The sequence below is a fragment of the Cynoglossus semilaevis genome, chromosome 1, assembly GCF_000523025.1.
Source record: "Cynoglossus semilaevis isolate Cse_v1.0 chromosome 1, Cse_v1.0, whole genome shotgun sequence".
In the NCBI taxonomy this organism is placed as follows: domain Eukaryota; kingdom Metazoa; phylum Chordata; class Actinopteri; order Pleuronectiformes; family Cynoglossidae; genus Cynoglossus; species Cynoglossus semilaevis.
The window spans coordinates 11159979-11182542 of NC_024307.1; the positions used below are offsets into that span (position 1 = coordinate 11159979).

At 39.3% G+C, this 22564-nt stretch overlaps 3 protein-coding genes across 7 annotated transcripts; 2 read left to right on the plus strand and 1 right to left on the minus strand.

Annotated features, from left to right (window-relative positions):
• Window positions 1–55: 55 nt before the first annotated feature.
• On the minus strand, window positions 56–22382 carry LOC103379330 (AFG1-like ATPase). Of its 3 annotated transcripts, XM_025062262.1 has the most exons (14): window positions 22243–22382; window positions 22015–22138; window positions 5000–5160; window positions 4532–4583; window positions 4325–4426; window positions 3866–3996; window positions 3652–3751; window positions 3395–3453; window positions 3192–3274; window positions 3044–3114; window positions 2814–2914; window positions 2311–2451; window positions 2123–2236; window positions 56–1893 (listed from the first exon to the last, which is right to left on the minus strand). In XM_025062262.1, the coding sequence occupies exons 2-14, from the start codon at window positions 22037–22039 to the stop codon at window positions 1756–1758; spliced, it is 1278 nt and encodes a 425-aa protein (XP_024918030.1). In that variant the 5' UTR covers window positions 22040–22138; window positions 22243–22382; the 3' UTR covers window positions 56–1755. The 3 variants fall into 3 exon arrangements, with proteins under 3 accessions (XP_024918030.1, XP_024917999.1, XP_008309071.2); XM_025062231.1 differs by lacking the exon at window positions 22243–22382 and having other exon boundaries at window positions 22015–22172; XM_008310849.3 differs by lacking the exons at window positions 22015–22138; window positions 22243–22382 and adding an exon at window positions 5903–6077.
• scml4 (Scm polycomb group protein like 4) lies at window positions 7051–12313 on the plus strand. 2 transcript variants are annotated; one of them, XM_008310861.2, is made up of 8 exons: window positions 7051–7200; window positions 8067–8303; window positions 8763–8892; window positions 9030–9230; window positions 9854–10015; window positions 10100–10324; window positions 10412–10560; window positions 10651–12313. In XM_008310861.2, the coding sequence occupies exons 1-8, from the start codon at window positions 7198–7200 to the stop codon at window positions 10774–10776; spliced, it is 1233 nt and encodes a 410-aa protein (XP_008309083.1). In that variant the 5' UTR covers window positions 7051–7197; the 3' UTR covers window positions 10777–12313. The 2 variants fall into 2 exon arrangements, with proteins under 2 accessions (XP_008309083.1, XP_008309092.1); XM_008310870.3 differs by lacking the exon at window positions 7051–7200 and adding an exon at window positions 7261–7686.
• Window positions 13557–20728, plus strand: vsnl1b (visinin-like 1b). 2 transcript variants are annotated; one of them, XM_008310839.3, is made up of 5 exons: window positions 13557–13985; window positions 16142–16203; window positions 17018–17184; window positions 17350–17565; window positions 18831–20728. In XM_008310839.3, the coding sequence occupies exons 3-5, from the start codon at window positions 17023–17025 to the stop codon at window positions 19026–19028; spliced, it is 576 nt and encodes a 191-aa protein (XP_008309061.1). In that variant the 5' UTR covers window positions 13557–13985; window positions 16142–16203; window positions 17018–17022; the 3' UTR covers window positions 19029–20728. The 2 variants fall into 2 exon arrangements, with proteins under 2 accessions (XP_008309061.1, XP_008309052.1); XM_008310830.3 differs by lacking the exon at window positions 16142–16203 and having other exon boundaries at window positions 13559–13985.
• Window positions 22383–22564: the final 182 nt, after the last annotated feature.

Consider the following 22564-nt stretch of genomic DNA (forward strand, 5'->3'; position numbering starts at 1 on the left):
TAAATTAACCATATCCAATTAACCTAAAGCATTTTGAGCGAGAAAATGAGGCTAATGATGATGAATTATTTATTCATGGTTGTACTTTTGCTGATACAGTTTGTAGTAATACTGTACATGGAGTGTACTACTATGGCGCTGAGCTCCAATTGTGTGCCACGATACAGTGACGGTACATGTTATGCATAAATACCAGTAAATAAAAAGTATAACTTCCAAATAAAGCAGCAACCATTATAACCAGTAATAAAAAGGATGCCGTACTTTCTCTTATCTATTTTTTTGAAAGCACATTATCTGATTCACCTGTGGCTTGGCAGAATTTAGGCTGACGATGAGGCATATGTAGACGTGACCAAGGTGGCCTGATGCAACATGAAAGTGAAAGATGATTTCAGTGACTTTGGACATGTCATTGTTGTAGCTGGTCTAAGTGTTTCGAAAACCAACACATTTCTGAAAAAGACAAATCATTTCCAGGTAAAAACATCACTTTCTAAAGTTTAAAGAGAACAAGAAAAAAGTATTAAAAAAAGAAACCCCTTTGTTGAAGGACAACACATTCAACCTTGGACCAGCCTTGGACCACCTTATAAGACACTGACGACCATTTTATTAGGTACACCCAGTACCTATATCTACAGTATTAGGTCAATCTATCTGATTTAATTTCTGAGTCTTGAGAGGTACTCGGCTGAAGTCTCTGTCTTTCAGTGGGCTTCTAAATCTGTTTTTGTGTTGTTAAAAATGTAAATCTAAAAGTCAACAGGATGCTTATGGAAATTACAGTCCATCAACCGTTGTACAGTTCTTCATTGTCCTTTTGCAGTTTTCCCAAAGCCTCATAACAAGTGGGTTTTTGCTAATATGACAGAATTAGTTTAAATATCACTGTTGTGCGTGTTCCATTTACACCTTTTTACTGCAAGTGAGAGACTTTGGGTTTTTTTTTTCACTTCACTTGCACTTCCCACGCAGCCCGGTGTCTGAACACTGGCCTTTTCCAAATACAAAGTATTCATGTACTGGAGTTTAACAGTTAGACACATTACCCACCCACACGACCAAAACCTTATTAGTTTCACTTAGGAAGACAGTGGCATAAAAAGGCAAAAACACTTAATTTCATATATTTGTGGTTTCCTTTTTACCCTGGAGAGGAAAATTAACTGAAGGTTCCAAGTGGCACTGTTCATGTACGACGGTGCAATATCACAGGCACCAACCACATAAGCAGGAAAGAAAAAAACAATTCATCTTTAAAGGTTGGAGCAGGTTCTTCCCCTGTTTTTGCATTTGTTTTCTTTAGCCATGTAAAACTAAAAATGCAAATGCTTTGCATATTAAAAACACTGTAGGATTTGTAGAATATTCATTAAATATCTATTTCAATCACCTTAAAAAATCCTTTAAAGATCCCTTTTCAATAAGTAATCCAGCTTTAACCCATATCTTTAAGAAGTAAATACACCTGGACCACATTTTGATTACAAGCAATATGACACTTTTTTTGAAACATTTTTTTCCTAAAGTGCAATGTTGCGATAGAACAATAAAAGGCTTTTAAAAATATGAATAAATATTTCTATAAATCTACACATACACACACAGAGGGTGCAGCATTGCTGCTCCGTCTGTAGTGAAAAATGAGTCGTAGTGTTTCAGTCTGGACTGTTGTAGGCAGAGTGAAGTACAGTGTGTATCAAGTATGAATGTATGGTCACTGTGTAACACCGTCTAGCGTTCCCTCCTCCGTTAAACCTTGGACTTGAGGCTTCTGTCTCCTTCCAGCCAGTACTCCTCTGTCTGCATCTCTGTCAGTCGGGACACCGTCCTCTGGAAGGCAAACATCTCCTCTTCTCCACTGAATATGGACAAACTGCTGGCTTCGTCCTATCAATCCACACAGAATTTGATGAGTGAAAGACCCACCTTAATCAAACAGTTGTTCACATTTCCAAAAGGCTCTTTTAAACACTTGGTTAAACGCTTTAGGGCAAAATTGTTAGTGTTCTTTCCAGCAGTGTACCTGAGCCTCTGTGTTCCACCAACCTCTCCCTTCCTTCTCTAAACTTAGATGACATTTTTTGTGTGAGTCAGTCAAAGTTATATTTACTCTCACCCTTTTCAGTCCCAGATCATCCATGAGAATGTGACTCTCATCATGGCCGTGATGATCGCCGTTCTGCACAAATATCTCCTCCAGGGGATGGTCGGCCAGAATCACTACCCGTACCTAAAATTAAAAGAGAAGAGGTTCAATCTCCCTACAAGGCTCACATTTGGTTAGCTCCATTAACGACTGTGTACCTTGTGGTCATAGAGGGCATCCACCAGAGTTATGAGCCTCCGGGCTTGGGTTTTTTTGTTCAGCGTGAGCAGTGGAATGTGACGAATAAAGACGGTGTCAAACAGTCTGCATATCTCCAGGTAGTCACTGGCCCCTAAAGGCTGAGATATGATGACATTCAGGTGGTGAAATATGATTAAACACATAATCTGAAATCATTTTAAGGTGCAAGTTGTAAAAGTAGACATTTTGCATTTAACAGTTATGTTACATTTATCAAAATGAAAAACAGTTTAGTAGCTTAAAAAACATAATAGAAACTCAAAACTCAAACTGAGGTTCATATAGCAACACACAAACATTGAATATAAAGTTGTTTTTTTTTCCTGTGTTGTGGGTTTAGTTGCAGGACTAAATGTGTTGGACAAAAATGTATAAAACATGACATTTCAGTTGCAAAAGACAAAATATAAAGTCAGTCACAGGAAACTTTTTTTTTAATGAAATATTTTAAACCACCCACTCTGTCACACAGCTCTTCAAAAGTGCAGTCAACAATTGTCCCACAAGCTTTGTCTAAACGAACTTGTCGATTGAGAACCTTCAGAATTCTGGGTCGTGTTACTATAAAGAAACAAAGTTAAAATATGACAATATGCTGAAGAAAAATTAAAGATTATATTTCAGAGAAATAGCATTTAGATCTTTTGTTCAACTAAGCCTATTATGGTGTGAGTGCACTACTTTACTTACTGTCATTCTGCTTAAAAGCCAACTCATCAAACATCTTGTCTAAAGTTAATTCAGCCTCAGGTTCACTGGAACTAAACAAAGAAAATTTTAAATAAATTGATGGATTTGGAACAAGTTTTCTGCTACATTTTAAATAAATGTGTCTTACAGAAAGTAAAGTTTTCCAGCAGACGGCCTGTTTCTTTTACGATAATCAACGCCAGAGTCCAGCCGTAGAGTTTCACAATGTTTCTAAATGGAAAAAAAAAATAACTGAAAATGATTAACGATAGACAAATTGAATAAAATAAAATTTTAAAATGTTGGAAGTGCAAAATTCCAAAAGGGATGAAAAAACACTGCCTGTCCTACCTGCAAGACAGCAATAAAAGGCACAAAGTTGACTCTCTGCAGCCCATTCTTATACAAGTCTGGAGGAAAATAAAAGGAAAAATGGTTTAAATTTCTCTAAAATCTTTGAAAACAGTAGGCTTGAACATCTTGGGTCATTTACTTTAATGAAAACATGGGGGGGAGGGATGATTGCCATTTATTTTTTAACAAAATTGTCACATTATAAATGTAGCCATCCAAGACTTTATGTTCATTAAAATAAAGTTGTTTCCTACCTTCCGGAGGACGATTGGAAGTGGCAACGACAACAACTCCTTTCATGAACAGATTCTCAAAAAGCTGCTTCAGAATCATGGCATCAGCGATATCAGTGACCTGTGTTTCAAGACAAAATATTTAACTCAGAATGCTAACACCTACTACTTAGTAACTCTGATTGTTTGTATGAAAGATGCTGGGATATGAAAACATTAAGAATTTTGTTATGACCTGAAACTCATCGAAGCACAGGAGACAGGCCTCCTCACTGATCTCCTCTGCCACTGGAGCGATGGGGTCGTAGGATTTGGCCATTTTTCCTGCTTTCCTCTTTGGCAGACTTTGTTTTAGCCGATGGATACCTAAAATATATATAAAACAGATTACGAGATGGACAAACAAGTATTTTCACATAACCTGTTTAAAAGAAAATTACCAGGGTGTATGTACCTAAGGAACACTATGGAAAACCTTAACTATTACCAAACATACTGTGATGAGTAAACAGGATGTAAAACCTCGATTTCGATCAGCAACCACACAGCTGTTTTTACCCACAATCACTTAATCAGATTTTAATTTTTATCATCCTTGTTCATATGACTTAAACAAATGAGTCTGAGCTAAACTGAACTCTAAACTTTATTTATTTATTTATTTTTAAGTATTTATTTTGGTAAACATGCTTACGTTTATGCACGTCCAACATGAAGCCATGGAAATGGACCCTCTTTTTCTTCTCTGTCTCCACATAGGAATAAAACATGTCCATGACCATGGTTTTTCCTGTGCCTGAAATAATAGAACATATTTAAATTTGACGCTGAAATCAAAGTGAAGTTTAGTATTCTTTAACAGCATGTTTATTATGTTTATTAATGACTCTGTACGACTTACCGACATCACCATAGATGTAGTAGCCCTTTGGTGGTTTAGGTTTTGAGAAAAACTAGCAAAAATAAAGAGATTATTAAAGAAGCTAAATAAGCTTGTAAATAAAATCAAATAGAAATCTATTTCTTTGTATTGAAAGGTTTAAATGTGAAAAGGATTATAAAGTAAACCTTGTTTTATGAAGTACAGAAGTTATCTATCCATTGCTGCTAACATTTCAATAATGTAATGTGGACACATCTTTCTTTTATTTACCAACTGGATCACTTGTGTCCTCTGAGCTAAAATGTCATTAAGGCATGACAGTTGCATTACAGAAGACAAACTTGTTTCAGATGGGTTTTTTACACAGTAGAACTCATTTGCACTCTGACAAATAACAGCTGGAGTTTCAGTTACAATATTTATCACATATAAGCATGGTGATCATCATATAAAGATAATTTGCAGAAACCCAGTTTTTCTCTCTACCTTGGAAAGGAAGGATGTGGGGGTGTTGCTGTAACCTCTAAGTCTTTTGTGCAGCTGATCCAGTCTCTGCAACACAGCTTTCTGGTGCTCATCCTCTCTCAGTGTCCCATCTCTGATCAGTGCAGTGTAGTGGTCTATAGGACCACTAACCCCAGAGTAACCTTACACAAAGACACACACAGAAAACTAAGCATCTGGCATTGTTTTTATGAGAAACGATTTTTACTTCAACAGTCAGAAAACAATTACAGAAACATCATTGCCTAAATAACTACTGTAGGCTGTTTTTTCTCTCTCTAAGCAATCTCACACACATATATATAGGTGGGTTATCCTGCACTTTTATGGATCATTTTCAGTTTTCCTTGATACTTAATATAGAAATATTCATGATATATTATGGTATTTTGTAAGTTTTTTTCAGCTTTTAAAATGTTAACACGTTTACTTTATATAACGTTTTAGACACTGACCAAATAAATCGATAATTTAAAATTTTTAAAAATCGTGGAACGTATGTGTTAAAACACGACAAGAGTTTCGTAACATTGAAATTACAATTGTCCTCTAACTAAGTATATCAGTATACCGCGTAACTCCATTACTTTAATACATTTTAACAGGAGAATAATAATAATAATTTGACAGATGACACGTCTGAGCGTTACAACACTGGCGCTGTTTTATAGGAATACCAAAGGTTAGTTGACGTGTCAACTACACTGAATGGCAGGAGGTGGCAAAAAAATATTCTTTTTTTTTTTGGTTTAGTTTTTAAAAACAGTAGTAAGTAAAAGGGTTGACATAACTAGCAAGGGTTGGGTTGGACTACAGTTGATTTCACTGGAAAAACACTTCAACTCACTTTAACCGTAACAGCGACTCACCAGAAACTCAGCTCACCTCGTCTGCAGAACTCCGTTAAACATTTCCGAACATATTTGGAAAAATACAGTTCTTTTCGAAGACAACTAACGCCCAGTAAGGCTGAGGGTGACATCTTTACAGGGAACTGTATGTATACCGCCATCTTGGATTTGCGTGACGTCACTAAAACTTTATTAACAAAGCCAAAACGGACAGTCAACCGGAGGAGGGCGACATTTCTCACATTTTCTTGTAATCTTTATCGATAGTAAAATTCATTTAAAATTCAAAACACGTTTATTAAGGTTTTCATTGGCAGACATAAAATTGATTTATATTATTGAATAATGATCTGACAACCATCCAAAAATACAAACCACTGTTTTGTTCACAATTAAATTAGCTTTTTTAAATCTACTTAAAATAATGTCTTTTTGCCACATGCCACATTTTACATTAGCCAACACAAGTATTGAGTGACAGGGGCAACTGAAAAAAAGCTGTGGCTTGGACTGTAAAAGGCCTGATATAGTCACTATAGAAATAACTTTCTCTAAATCCATTTAGAGAACATTTCAATTTTTCACTTTTTGTTCAAAGTATTTTAATCACAGATAACATATTGTAAAATAAATAAATATAAATTATGTTATTATGTACCAACTTTTTGCATTTACATTTCTAGACTAATCTTATGTTTGGAAATTTGGCATACCAATACCTATTTCTTTGTAAATGAAATGGAGAAATACTAGGAAAATGTAATTTCAAAAAGGGTATCATGTTGGAGCTGCAATGGAAAAAGAAAGAATACAACATCTACAAGAAGAATAAACTTTCCCATGAATATTCCCGTCATGACTTTGTCCTTTCTCTAATTATATCTGCACAGCACTGAGCAGGATTCACAGACAAAACATGGCTTACAGGGTGTTCCAGAGCTTACAGGCGTGTTGCCATGACAACCCATGACAACAGAGGGCCCTCTCTCCTCTCCCTCCTCTTTTACACACACACACACACGCATACACACACACACGCATACACACACACACGCACACACACACACACACGCACATACACACACACACGCATACACACACACACGCACATACACACACACACACACGCACATACACACACACACACCCGCACACACACACACACGCACATACACACACACACACACGCACATACACACACACACACACACTTATACAGTATTAAGGTGGAATCTGCCTTGCTTCCAGATCTGTACTCTGCCACTGGGAGCAGGGGAAAAACACAGGAAACACAGCTTGGATTGGAGGGATACTGCACATCTGTTTTGGATGGTGAGTGTTTGTTTACATACTAGATCCTTTGCCACATCTGCCTTTGGGAAGATTTTTTTTTTGGGCTGTTCATTTCTCTTTTACTCCTGCTCTGCTGCTGCTGCTACATGAGGGTTGTGTCACATGTTTCTTTATTCGCAAATCCGCCTTCTCTTATTCTGTAATGATTTGGGCTGACACTGTCATCGTAATGGTAATTCATAGCTAGGTAGCCATGGTGAAGTCGATTTCCCTCCTCCCTCTGCCACTGCTGAATGCATTAGTCTAATGAGATGTCTGCAGCCTGGGTGCTGAGCAGCAGCAGCGGCGGCAGCGGCAGCAGCAGCAGTGTGTAAACCAAAGGAAGACACAGGAAAAATCCACATACAGCAAAGACAATGGCGGCTTTAACAAGCATTGAGAGGGATTTATAGTCACCTTTAGGCTCTGGAAATTTAAGACTTTAAGGAGCTTGGCTCGTTGGGTTTTCACACCAGAAGACAGCAGGTAAAATACACCCTCCTCCTCCCCCACCCCTTTCTCCCCTCTTCCTCTCTCTATCCCATGGTAACTGGTCTGCTATCAGGTCAGGACGGAGTTGATGTTTCCCCTGCTGCTCTTTCACAGCTGCCTATTACATATTTTTCAATATCATTGTTAATCCTGCTCTTTTTCACTGCATTACTCAGTCCTCTGCAGTCGCTGTGTTTGTGTTGTTGCTGCTGTGTAATGATTCCAAGCATCTGCCTCCTCTGTGTTTGCACCAATCTGAAGCTGGTGTTACTCTCTCCTATGCAGCTCTTCAGGAGGAGAGGATTACCTATTAGTCAAGTGTGTTTTTCTTCTTTTTGAGGTCTAAGCTTAGTTGTTCTTCCCTTTGTCTCCAGTTCCAAATGAGTGTACCTGCAGCAACGGCACAGAAATCAGAAGGCAACAACAGCGACATGCAATCAGCTGCAGTGGCTCCCTCCTTCATTCCCAGCCAGTCGGGGAAGATACCAGGCAGAAAGAGAGGAAGACCCCCACTACGTAATGTTGCTAAGCTGGATTTTCCAAATCGCTACCCAGAATCGCTCCCTCCTCTCAAAGTGCCCAAGAAGAGGGGGAGAAAGCCAGGCTTTAAGGTCAGTCACGATTGGGTGGACGATAGGAGAGATGTGATGTTGGGATGGAGTGTGTTTAAAAATGCATGTGTACACAGAAAGACACAGACACACAGACTCCAGGGCCTGCAGAGTTTGTGGGACCCTAATGGAACAAAGTAAGAGATGGACTGAATAGTCTGGCTTTGTTGTTGTCAAGATGGATTTACAAAACCAGTGATTCAGTCAAAATTGTGACATTCAAATTCAGCTGTCTGCCTCTTTGTCCCTGGGAAAAACTGGTAAACTCAAGCTAAATAACAACAACCGCTACCTGGTGCCAATCCCAAGTTTGGATAAAAGGGGAGTGTTGTTAGATACAACACTAAAGAGGATCTGGAGAATGAGCCAGAATAACTACTGTAGAAGAGGAAAGTCAAAAGTATGTTCTGTCCAAAATAAACACATAAAAGGAATGAAAAACATATTATTTTCTTGCAGCTTAAACCCAGGATGGTGATGACACCACTGGCTATTTCTCCACCGAGCAGCACCCCAGAGCCGGACATGAGCTCCATTCCCCAGGATGCTGCCACCATCCCTCACTCAGCCACACCCCAGGTGCTCACAGGTAGGACACACGCAGCAATGACTACCATGTCTTCACTGTCCAGCCCAAAGTTTGAAAAAAACAAAACAAAAACAAAACATCACACAATAGAGAATGCATTCATTCCTCCATGTTGGTCTGTTTTTCCCCTGTTCTAGTCTGTATCTACATCAACAAACAAGCCAACACGGGCCCTAACCTGGACAGGAAGAAGATCCAGCAGCTCCCAGATCACTTTGGACCCGACAGACCCTCTGTGGTGCTGCAGCAGGCTGTGCAGGGCTGCATTGACAGTGCCTTTCAGCAGAAAACAGTGTTCACCCTCCTGACGCAAGGCTACGGGGGAGAAAAAATATCAGGTGTTGTACAAAGACCCCCCTCAGGTGTTGGTTTCTCTTTATTTAGTAACCTTTGATATTTCTGTTACCTAAAGTGGAACCATAAGCCTAGAAGCAATGGACGTACCAGTCTGGTTGCAAATTGTGGTAGTGCAGTTCTCCTGGTTACGGAATTAACCCTGTGTAAAAAGAGGTCTGTGGGAAAATGATGTTTATTCTCATTGGACTTATAATGTCAGGAGTTAATGGTCTTGATCGCTAGCTTTTTTAGTTGCAACATGATGCCAGATTTTTTTTTAATTTAGTCCATTTAATCAGATATCAAAGAATGATGAGAGGTGCTCTTGTGTTGCAGCTTCCATCGGTCAGTCCATCATCAGCATGAATTACTATTTTACTCTAAATAAAATCTTGAATCACAAAATTGACAGCAGGAACACGTGTCTTATACGTACACTCTTTTGAAAATGTATTATTAATTTTATAAATTAAGCCAGAAGAAACCTCATTTTCCCATGAACTTCTCACCAGAGTTTCCTTTTCTAATATTATTACTGTTGCAGATGTTGAATAAACTAATTTGTCAAAAATGTTATTCCAACTGTGCTGTTGGTTAAGTTATCTCTCTGTCTGGCCTCTTGCAGCCACATTTGATGGGAAGCAGCACCTCCTGAGTCTCCCTGTGGTGAACAGTATTGACTACGTACTTCGCTTTCTGAAGAAACTCTGTCGCAGCTTGCACTGTGAGAACCTCTTCAGCGATCAGCCCATTACCCAGCACAGTGGTGACTCCTACCAGTCAGATGGTGCTTATATTTCTTTAACTCGATGAGAAGCTAAAACGTTAACAAAATTGTCAGGCATGTCTTGACTCTTGGTCTTATTTTCAGCTGAAACTTCGATGGTAGAGGACTACCATGTAGACCAGTCAGAAGGAAAACGCTACTCAGTAGATCTTGGGGATTCCGCTTTCAGCTCTATAAGCTCCGCCTACTCCCCAAAGGCCTCCTACGGGTTCCGCTCCTCACAACAGTTCTCCAGTGGATCTGTCTCCATGAACATGTGCAGACAGTCATCGACCAGCCCAAACACTTTTCCAGACAGCAACAGGACAGGTGAGAACTCACAAAACCAACAGGGAATCCATAAATTATTCCTACAGATACAAAAGTACAGCTCAGGTTTTTGGTTTGGTCATCCAGGAGGTTACACCACAACTCCAGAGTCTCAAGAGTCCAAAGCTCCACCAAACAAAGACCCAACCACCTGGTCTGTTGATGATGTTGTGTGGTTCATCAGAGACGCAGACCCACATGCTCTTGGACCTCACGCCGATGTCTTCAGGAAACACGTAAATTAACCAGACTAAAAATGAAGTAGAATTAATCCTAATATTTCCCCCTAATATGACACAACTTGACTGAATTCCTGTCTTTCTTAGGAAATTGATGGGAACGCTCTTTTACTCCTAAAGAGTGACATGATCATGAAGTACCTCGGGCTGAAGCTGGGACCAGCCCTAAAGCTTTGCTACCACATCGACAAGCTAAAGCAGAACAAGTTCTGAAAACATTTCATGGTGTTTCTCCTTCTTAAAACCAATTCACAAAGTAGGGCCAGAGCTGACACAGCCCTGGTTCTAAGTCCAGCAGGTTTGAGGTGAGTCTCTTTCTTGAAGGTTCCCGAGGTTGATGTCACTTACGGTATTTTATTGTCTCATAAAGGGACTAGCTAATACTTCTTTCAGTACATTTAGGAAAAATATTCCAGTGGATTAAAGTGAAAAAATGTAGTGAGCCACAAAGGGCTCCAACATACGGCTGGTGTTGTTATGAGTTAATAGGGCTAACGTAAAAGAATATATCCTTTCTTCATTTTTACACAATGTCATGGTAATAAGCTACCAAACGATACTATAGAAATTTGTTACTATACAATACAATACAATACAATACTTGGACCTGGAAGAACAATTCTGGTCACTTTTTATGGAAGAATACATGTTACTACCACATATCATATTATCATCTTCAGAACACTATTACCATTATTACTGCCACTCAGTGGAAGTCCAGTCTCGCTCTCAGTTTGTTGCTGCGCAGAAAATGCAGTGCGTTTGTTTTGGCGTGCTCACAGAGGATTGATGCCAACGGTGGAAGCTGCAAAAGTGCAATAAAGCTGAAGTGGGCTGTAGAATTACGTGAACGACTCTGCACTCTGATATTAAAATGGTTCCTGTGTCTTTGAAAAGTTAAACATAGAAATATGAATGTTTTTAATGAAGCTCAATAAAACAGGTGCATGTGTGAGGATGCACCCCACAGAGAGGTGAAGTATCGTCAACTCTCTCGTGAAGTATCCTATAGTCTGGTACTCACATGCGGCCTCATTCCCAATGTATAGTAAATTAGTTTGAGATTTTAACACAGAGGTTCTTAAATGGTGGATCGTGGACCAAAAGTGGGTCACATTTGGTGCAAAGTTGACTTGGGGTTAGGCTAGACAAAACTGAATGGTCCAAAAATTGGACCTTAGGTTAAGTGGAAGTCCTAAGGGTTTTTTTTATTGGACAACCACTGTGGTACAGAAAGCATGTACAGTGTATACTGTACATTCATCACCTGAGCAGAAATGTATATCAGACAACATTTTATATAGACAAGCCTGGTTCATCAGATTTCACTATAGGATCTCACTTACTGGTGTTTAAACATATCTATTACTGCACTGAAATGGTGCATTATACTACAGTGCTTTTAAAAAACATTTTATACTATTATTCCTATATACAAATGTGTCTCCATTTGATTTAACAATTGTTTTCTTCTTATAATTAAAATGAAACCACTTGCTAAATTAAGAGCATTATACACATGATATAATAAGATTTAAGTGAATTCACATACTATCTTCATACAATCCTAACTGAAACATTTGATTATTTTATATGAATTGTAGGGCCCTTTTGGTTTATACAGACATTACACACAAACACTATTGTAAAAACCCCACGGCTAAGTACTGTAAATGGATATACTATAATATTGTTTTTGTATACCACTTTTGGTGTACAGTATGCATCATTTTTAATGGAATAACCTTTGTAAGTGAATGCTGCTGTAAAAATATGACATGTAAGCCATGCCTGGTGAGATCACGCTACAATGGTTTTATTTTGAAAAATCTCTACAAAATAAGAGTTTCAGAGGAGGCCAAGAGGGTCAGATGCTAAGCTGGTGCTAAAATGTTATGTATGTATTAATGTGTTTGCTTTTGTGTCAGTGAGATGTAAAGGAAATCTAATGTGTATACTGTAATGTATGTGACTATTAAATTAATGAAACCAAGTAAGCAGAGACTTGTGTGAGAAAAATTTGTTTTCTTTTTTAAAACTGCTATGATAGAGAACAGTTTCTTCACGGCCTTTGGGGACAAAAACTTAAACAAGCTAAAGAGAAGAAGCTGAGGACTTGACTATGATTTTTTTGTACTCTTTGGACTATTTTCAAACACTCATCCCCCCTCTTACATTCACAGCTCAAAATTGTCAACGGCCTTAAATATTCACCAAACTGTATTTGAAACACTGCAGTTTATACAAGAATACCAGAGATAATTTTCACTGAACTATAAAAATAAAATCACAAATCAGTAAACATTCCTCACCGTGGGACAATTACAAAAAATATTTAAATTGGAATGTATTTTTCTAGCTGCCAAATCCAATCCAATAGCCTTTTGTACCCTAAGGGGTCTCCTCCCTCCCTTTGGGAACCACTGCCTTAAAGTAGATGAACTGAAAGGCCTTAAACATTTTATTTTATATTAAAAAAAACAGTTCATTCTTTTCTGCTAATACAAACAGTCACTGGTTGTTTCTTTGTTGCCTGAATTTATATTAAGGTGGAGTTTTTCTAATATGACCTTTTACAGTAGATGAGAGCCTTCAATGACCTTGGAGGCACATCCAAAAATCACTAAGGGCTTATGGGCAGTGACAGACCCACAGTAGATAATGCTGTGGATTAATTATAAAACAGTCACAGATTAAAAACCCTTGATATACTGAAACATGTATTTAAATGTAAGTGAAATAAATGAATGGAATCTCCTGAGGGGTGTGGCTGAGGTGACTCCTGGCCTGGAGGGACCTCAGTTGGTTTCACTCTATCAGTTTTAACCATTACTTTGCAGTGTGCGTTTAACGACATCACTCTAACGACATTTAACATTAAAGACCTTGAAGCCATGGACGGTCTAAAGTCCAGTTTCACCATCAGATCTAAAGGCATTTTAACGGGACGAGGAAACGACGGCGCGATGCTTCGCTATGATGACATCGCAGACTTTTTTTTTTTATCGCGGTATACGATCAGTGGACAAGATCCAAACGGCAGAGCCATCAGTGAACTTGTGATCACCAGGCTGTGATGCACTTCACTGGTGACGACGCGCTCCTGGCTGTGGTCGACTAACTAGAGACTTGCTGTGGGATCCGCTCCTGCTGCGTCTCATCTGGAATAACGTCGGGAGAATCCAGAAATTTCATTAGTACGCGCACGCGTGCGGCAGTTTGTGTCTCTCTCTCTGTGTGTGTATGTGTGTGTATAAGAGAGAGAGATTTTTTTTCTAAAGGAGGGGAGCAGCAGTGGTGAGAATAATCCCGTTTGGGCAAACGTTTCCCATCGGCAGGGGGGTTTTCTGGACTTTGCAGAAGCCAGAGCAAATTGACTCGGACAGAGAAGCAGCAGAAAGAGACGCTGTTAGAAAATAAAGGTAAGAAGAAGAGTCCCCTGCATGCCTGCAGATGAACATGTCACGCCGTATAGATCTTTACGTTACAGATGCGGCAAATGGAATGGATGGGTGACTAGAAGGACGGATGGCTCACATTCTTTTCCTGTTCGTTATTTTAGATTCTTGTCTTTCGGATAAATATGGGGGTAGAGTGGAGCGGGGGCTGCTGGTACACTGGCACATGCGCATCCTTTAAAACACAACCTCTGCCTTTTGCCTGGAAACAACCAGAAATGGGGGGAAAGGAGCAAAAAATAAAAGGCAGTGTTTGATCGTCCGCGGAGTGAACGACATGCCACAAAGGTTGGCGTAATTGATTTGCTTGAACGGAGGTGTGTTGTGGCACTGTGTTGGCACACACTGTGGCATGTGTGAGCATCCAAAACATATGTCTGTGGATTTTTATTTGTCACGGAAAGAAGCAGGAGACTGTGTTGTGGATATGAAAACACTCTCACTGCGTCGTTTCTATCGGAATGCAGCAATATCACCTCTCTCTCTCTCCCCCTCTCTCTCCCTGGTTAGCCTCAGTAGCATTAACTCAAATTGCCTATAGCATGAAATATAACAGCATCTCCTGCCCCCCTGTTTGGCCAGAGGGAGTCATTGACGCCCGTAAACCTGTGCGTCATGCGGTAGGAAACGTCGCCAAAATACAACACCCGCATTTGCGTCGTTTCCTTCAGCTGCGAAACTATTCTCCAGTTTGAAAAAAAAACCCTGTTCTCAAGGTCATTCATTTCAGCGAAAGGATGTATTTCTAAAATGAACCCTCATATCTATGGCTGCAGTCGCCAGTGATCATCAGAGTGTGTTCTAGGTGATGTTCAGGTCTGTGGTCGTTAAAGGTTCTGGTTTTTACTGAAGCACTACATTTGTACCGTTTGCTGTGGATGGAAGGCCTGAGCCAATGCAGTGCTGTGGTCCAGCATGCTGTCATGCTGCCTCTGGTGTTGCTGCAGAGATTCGGACCATATGTTGGTGGTCCAGTGGTTGAGATGCTCACAACGGCCTTCATGTGCTCAAACGTGCAACATTTTCCCCCTGAATTTAAAACATGCATCAAGAATTGACGTATTCCTGTCAGTTTTACATAATTCCCCCCCTCTGCCACATCTCAGTCAATAATTCATGACTGTGAAGCTCCTGAGAACAGCTTGATGTGGTGTTAGTTTTTTTGTTGTTTTTTTGTGGTCCCAATGAGCATCAGGAATTGAGGAAAATTCAGATTATTACTGCAACGGTCTAAATATTTAGCATTAGGATCCTACAAGAAATAGGAATCTTGGTATTGCTTTACTTTGAAATGACAGCATCACACAATTGCTGCAGTTTTGTCAGCTGCACATTCATGATGCAAATCTCCTGTTTCCCCTCGTCCCAAAGCTTCTCCCTTAGGATGAGATGCTGTGGCTGTGTTTGAGGCATCATCCTGCAGAAAGTAGCCACCAGAAGATGGGTGGTCATATAGGGAGATGGACATGGTCAGCAACAATACTCATAATGCAGGCTGCGGCATTCAAGCAATGCTTGGTTAGTAACAAGGCACTCAAAGTGTGGCCCTTCCCCTCCAATCTCCCACATCAACAGGGTGTTTCCACAAAAAAGAAGCTCCATTCACATTACATTGTCTCTTTTTTTGGACCATTTCTGTAAACATCTGCCAAACCCTCAGCAGGTTTTTAAATACCAGGACCAATGATGCTGATACCTACAACACCATAAAATGCTTAATGTCTCTTAGAATTCCCCTTTACTCCAACTCTGATACTAGCTATAAAATACGACAGAAATGATGAGTTTCTCCACCATACCAACACCCATAAATGCTGATGTTCAAAAGACTGATGTACCCACTATAGAGGCCAGTGAGTGTAAACTGAAAGCTTATACAGCCACAAAGGATACAGATCAAGTGATGTTACTACGATATATAAACGCTGCTGACAGCACTGAAATTTTGTGAAATCCTGAGTGTAGTGTTCCAAAAATGGTGGGGTAGTATTCAAAAAGTGTTATGCTTTGTTATGATACAACGGTTAATAGCATTTTGGTCCAATGCTGCAGCAAGACACTCCCTGCAAAGCCTGAATTCTAATTTGGATTGCATTTTGGCTGTCTCTGCCCCTAAACAGAAACATAGTTTCCCAGACGTTCTGTTGGATTCTACTGGTGGGACAGTTGGACCGTCAGAGAGGTACCAATTAATATTACATTTAGCAAGACTGGGAGACTATAATTTGTATGTTTTGGACCACATTTCCTAACCTTGGAAACGCTGTAGAGATGTCAGTATTAGACAAATGCCTCTGATTATTATTTTTTTGATCAATCTCCAGTTTGTAAGACACACCTCAGGTAACACAAAGGTCCTGACGCTGTGTTTATTTAAGCAATAAATAAAAATGTCCTACTGGACAGGAGCATTTTAAAATTAGAAAAAAATCATCTTAACACCATGACTTCACGTCTGAATGACTAAAGTACTATCTGCGTCACTCTCTGCTCTGTTATACAGTAGGTTACATTTTCACTGATCCAGACTTTAGATGACACTGTGGGTCTGCACGTTCACAGAGCAGTTTGATAGTTACTGCAGCAGCTCATCTTTTATGAGCTCAGGCTTTGTTGACGTTGTCAGGCTACGGGACAGTCATTTCAATGGAAACATGATAGCAGTGATCGAACATTTGATGAACCGGGTCCGCACTGCCTTTGATGATCCAGGTCAGCGCTCCTCTCTGGCCAGAGACTGGCACAAATAGGCTGAAGTGACATAAATAGAACACAAGCACTAGGGAAGTACTACACTTTCCCGCTGATGGCCACTGAAAAACCTCTAACAGCTAAAAAAAAAAAAAATCCCAAAACAACTTTAACTCCCTTTTACTCACTCACACACACGGAGTGAGGATATAAAAGGCTGCCATCTTTGGTTTTGGTTAGGGATTTTCAAACTGTCACCACTCAAGCAGAGATTACAGCATTATTCACATGTTCTCGCACCACAGGAACCATGGGAAAGCAGAACAGCAAGCTGACTCCAGAGGTGATGGAGGATCTGGTGAAGAACACAGAGTTTAATGAACATGAGCTCAAGCAGTGGTACAAAGGCTTCCTCAAAGACTGCCCCAGTGGCAGGCTGAATTTGGACGAGTTTCAGCAGCTTTACGTTAAGGTCTGTGTCAACTCTACACACTGTTCTCCAAACACACGCTTCTGTACATGTCTTAAAGTAGTTTCTACACATTTAATCACAAGAAATGACTCTTTTACTGGTGCAGCCACAGCTTTTGTGAACCCATGATCAATGATTAAAACACTACTTTTACCACATTTGCAGTTCTTCCCGTATGGCGATGCATCAAAATTTGCACAACACGCCTTTAGAACCTTTGACAAAAACGGAGACGGTACCATCGATTTCCGAGAGTTCATCTGCGCGTTGTCTATCACGTCCCGTGGCAGCTTTGAACAGAAGCTCAACTGGGCCTTCAACATGTACGACCTGGACGGTGACGGCAAAATCACCAGAGTGGAGATGCTGGAGATAATCGAGGTAAGGGATTATATCCGGTCATTAATCTGTCACTCATCAGGGGACGGACTGTTTTTTTTTTTTTCATCTTATCGCCTTCCTGCACACCTGCCAACCCGTAACAACTCAACTGCAGTTATATCGAATTACACCTTTCCATTTCTGGAAACACATTAGTATTGTAAACCTGATACGCCCTCAAAGCTATTCATAGTTCTTACAATAAATGTGATGTGTGCTATATGAATTTAAAGCATTTTACCATTTTCATCTACCATGGCCATAGTTTATATAACATCACTCCATAAGTGTGCCGATAACAGTAGCTATGTAGCATTTCAATGTAATGAATAAAGTAGAACCATGGATAAATACTTAAAATTATCATCCACTCCTTTTAAATAGTAACCTATTAATTGAAGCAAACTTAATGCCATAACGATTGGTCAACAGTGTGATTTTGCTGTTGTTTGAACAGATATGCTGTCAAACCATAGACTGAATACAACACACCTACTTTAAGACTATCTTTTGAAACCATCTGCAGTGTTTCAGATGACCAACCAGTGGCTGGATTCAATTGCTTATTCACTTTAGTTATTTGGAGTCAGATCCTGAGACAAACCACTTTTCTAAAGGCTAGGTACAGGTTAGGGCGTTTGTTTTTTGTTTTTTTTGTTTTTTTTACTGACCTTTACCTAAAATTAGCCAATAAAGTAGCCCTTTGCTTTTACTTAGTTTTTACTTGGAAATCAATTAAAGTGGGGTCTTTCTTGTAGGAAAGACAAGAGTTGTACCTATACTAGGAAAAGTACCTGTACCTACGGAACATTAATGAGTTATTCAAGTGCATGGAGCTAAAACTAGAAGTAGGGAAATTATGATAGAGTCCTTCTCATTGGTCAGTGAAATTACCTCTAAATTACCAGGGTCTGTGAATCTAGAAAAAGTATGTAAGTAATTTGATTTTTTTTTTCTTATCCCTTCCACCCCCACTTTAAAAACCACCGATCTAGACCTTACTTTCATGGAACTGGAAATGCTAGTTATCAACAACAACAACAAAAAACCTACTAATTCATACAGTGGTTCCCAAATTTAATGCAGTCACATAATGTTTTAAAAAAAAGTTAAAGTAAAAGTACCTATAAGTGCCCTTTGATGTATGAGCATCCTTGGAGGTAAATCACTGATCCATGTCCTCATGTGCAGTAAACACAGAAATGCTTCAGAAGATGACATAAACTACAATTTGCTGCTAATTTCTCCCTGCTTCTCCCCCATAGGCCATCTACAAAATGGTGGGTACTGTGATCATGATGAAGATGAACGAAGACGGTTTGACACCAGAGCAGAGGGTGGACAAGATCTTCAGCAAAATGGATAAGAACAACGACGACCAGATCTCGTTGGAGGAATTCAAAGAAGCCGCCAAGAGCGACCCGTCCATCGTGCTCCTGTTGCAGTGCGACATGCAGAAGTGAGGCTGTCCTCCCCCATCTCCTACTCCACCTCCCTGCTGACCGCTCCTCTCCCTCTCTATAATCCACACACTGGACAGCAGCACATGTTACAACGTCTCATTAGGTTCTCTGCCATTTCCACAGGAAAAAACATAAACACACACAATGCTTGGACTATTTTTCAATGGACTCGCTTCTTGTGGTTGTATGCATGAGAATGTCAAATGCTGAATAATTTTGAATATAGCTCTAAGATATCACACATTTCTATTTGAAAAGATGCCAATGTGATTTGTGCACAGTATAACCCTATCCATTCTTATTCATCCCTAGCTTGTATATCAGTGGAGCACTGCGTTGAATTATGTTCCTGCAGTATTTAGGATCCCCAGTGTTCACTGCTGCAACTACTGTACGCTTTACATAATAGTAACAAACAATAATTCCTATTATAATTGTTACTGTCTCTGCTACTCAGACTCGTTGAGTTCTTGGAGAATAGAAAGGCTCTTGTCTGTAACAGATGTTCTCACACGGTGGAACCAAGAAGCGTAGGTTCTTTGCATGCATATACTATGTGTCAAAAATATAATCTCTTACCTTTTGCATCTTTAGGTGGTTATAAAAGAGAAAACCCTCCTAAATTCATTTAGTATTGTTGCATGGGATGTACAGTATGTGACTCATCAGACCATTAGTTTGCCTCCAATAATGTGGGATTATGCTTTCCTCCATTTGATCCATCTGTATGTGTGACACTTCTTTTTTTTAGGTTTACAAATGTGGCCCAATTGCCTAGACACTGCTTTCATGTAAACATTTCTTAAGTTATTTTTGCTTCATAGACTTCTGGGATAAGCAGAAATGTATTCATGGAGAATCACTCCCTTATGATTTTACTGTACTGCTGCCAGTTAATCTGGAGAACAGGCCAAATTAATGCCATCATTAGGCACAGTACTCATGCATTATTCATAAAGACCCACACTTGACTCTCCTTTTTTTTTTCAGACTGCGTATTTTTAGCATTATAATAATAAGTAATAATTAAGTAAGTAATAATTTCACTGGGTACATATCAACATGTTTACAGAAATGATGAGCACTGGGCTTTTGACCTTGATGCTGGGAGCTCATTCTCTGGGCCAGGGAAGAAAGAAGTGCTCCACTTCCAATGCAGCAAAAAGGGAAGAAAAAGCCTCACATATGTTTACTGGACGTACTGCATTCCTAAAACTTGTTTTGTAAAGAAAAACTTTTTATCAAAAAAAACAAAAAATCTGATTTACTTCTGTTTCCAGCAATCATGTATAACAAGAGCTGTTGAAGGAGCATTAAGTGAAAGGTTGACGATGCAGGTCTATGTATTCTGTAAAGATGCTCTTTCAAGAGCTCAGTTTCCCCTGTTCCTTTTCTAGGCTATGCAAGCATGGACTAATTGTCAGCTTGTAGTCCACTTCACACATGTGGAGGTTGCAGAAGCTTCTCATTGTTCTGTCTTCAATGTATCAGAACCCAACCATTATTAGTGTCTTTTTAATTTTACACATTCCAGCCACATCACCACGTCAAATTCTTTGTCTAGTCAATGTTTATATCCAATAAGAAAAACCATCATTCAAGTGACTGTACACTTTTTTTTCTACATGTGGCATGTGTTGCACCTGAATCTGACTCTGTAGTGATTAAAACAAATAAACCACCAACAGGCTTTTCCAAAAGACAAGGTCTGACCGGTGCTTTTAATGGAACCAGAAATGAAGACCCTCTGGTCTTGTGACTTTAAAGCTGTGATGAACATGTGTTGCTGTGTATGAGTGAATTAATGAAATGCGTGACTGGTGCTTTTGACATCAAATGTACGGATAATGATAGGCCACGTTTTTCACACACAAGAACAGCACCTGGATGGGAAATGGCTCTATTGATTATGATTCATTACCTAAATTAAATAAAGTAAGTAGTATTGACAGGTCGAGGCTTGGAAGAGAAATTCACAGTGTGAGTTTTTGCAACCCACACAGGCTACCACGGGAGCCAGTTTTACATGACATGGTTCTTCTGGGCATCTTCCCAGGATGTTCTGCATGCAAGGCAGATGTGTAAGGCAGATGTGATAACCCCTGGTATATGGAACCCCTATACCACTATACAACACACAATAAAATAGCACCTAATAAGGATAAAGTTTTCTCCATCAATTCAGTAGTTTAGCAAAGATTTGTGCCAAAAGACAGTAAAAGTATTATAATGTAAACGTACAGGGAACTGCTAAAGTTGGCAATAAATGGTAGGCATTTATAAAAGTTGCCCAAAAGTAGTTAAAACTAGCCAAAGATTCAAAGAAGAAAACCGAGTGGTAGTGCAGAAATGACTACAGCACAAAGAAAGTTAATATAATGTATACAATGTAATATTCACATGGACAGGGTTGAAAATAATAAAATTGGATTTTTGAGAGAGAGGAAGGGAGAGAGGATGACCTTCTCTTGACCTTTCCACTTGAGTCTATCCTCTAACAGAATCTGTAGCTTTGCTGTCAGTCTATAAATACTGCTTTTGATGTACCCAGCATGCTTTTATTTGATTTGGATTTATTTGAGTACTAGTGAAATATGAGGCATTATAACCAACTCTACTACGATAACTCCTGGTTCGTTTCAGTGGAATGCGTAAAAATCAAAAGAACTATTCTGGGCCATGCTCAGAATTAAATAAATGACAAAGTGTCTCTTGAACAAAGGAATCAAGGTAGTTACAGCAGTGACAACAGTGTGCACAGTAGATCGTAAGCCTCAGATGGTACAAAACAGAGAGACAGTGACACATGTATAAAATGCATGCCTGTTGGTTTATAGTGGAAAATTCCTGACCAAAACTAAAGAATGTACGCAGCGTCAGGAGATGAGGGCATAACACAAGCATGTCTTCTTAAATACTGAGCAATATTTAAGACAGAATTACTCGGATATAAAGAAAAACTGGACAGTAAATGAAGAAAACTCACCTGCTGGGTTCTTTAGATAGCACATCAGACTTTTATCACATCAGAGTACCACAGAGATTTTATCCTGTCACTTTTATAAGCATATGGTTAACTGTTTCTGGATAGTTACTAAATAGCTGCGGTGCTATGGGAGCAGAAGAAACACAAAAAGGTTTCTGGTAAACAGGTTGATTACCTTAAAAGAATAACATGACATTAGTATATATAATGGTTTTTAATCGGACTTACTCTGTACTAGCTGTTTACAAAATTTTATAGGGACAACCCTCTTCTGATCCAATGGCCTTTCCATTTAAGGCTATCAAAGCAGCCTCATATATTTGGGTTTGGCTACTGTGGCAAACCAGATGTCTTGCCCAAGGACACACTTCATTTCCTAAATCATTCATACAGAAGACAGTCTCTTATTTGTGCCATATATAGTGGTGCCTACGTGAAAAAACGTAGAGTTACAAATGTCTTCATGGCTACTTTTGCTCAAACTCGACAGGAAAATACAAATGTCCTATAAACTACAATTTTCTATAAATAAAAGCCCCCATTAAACTAA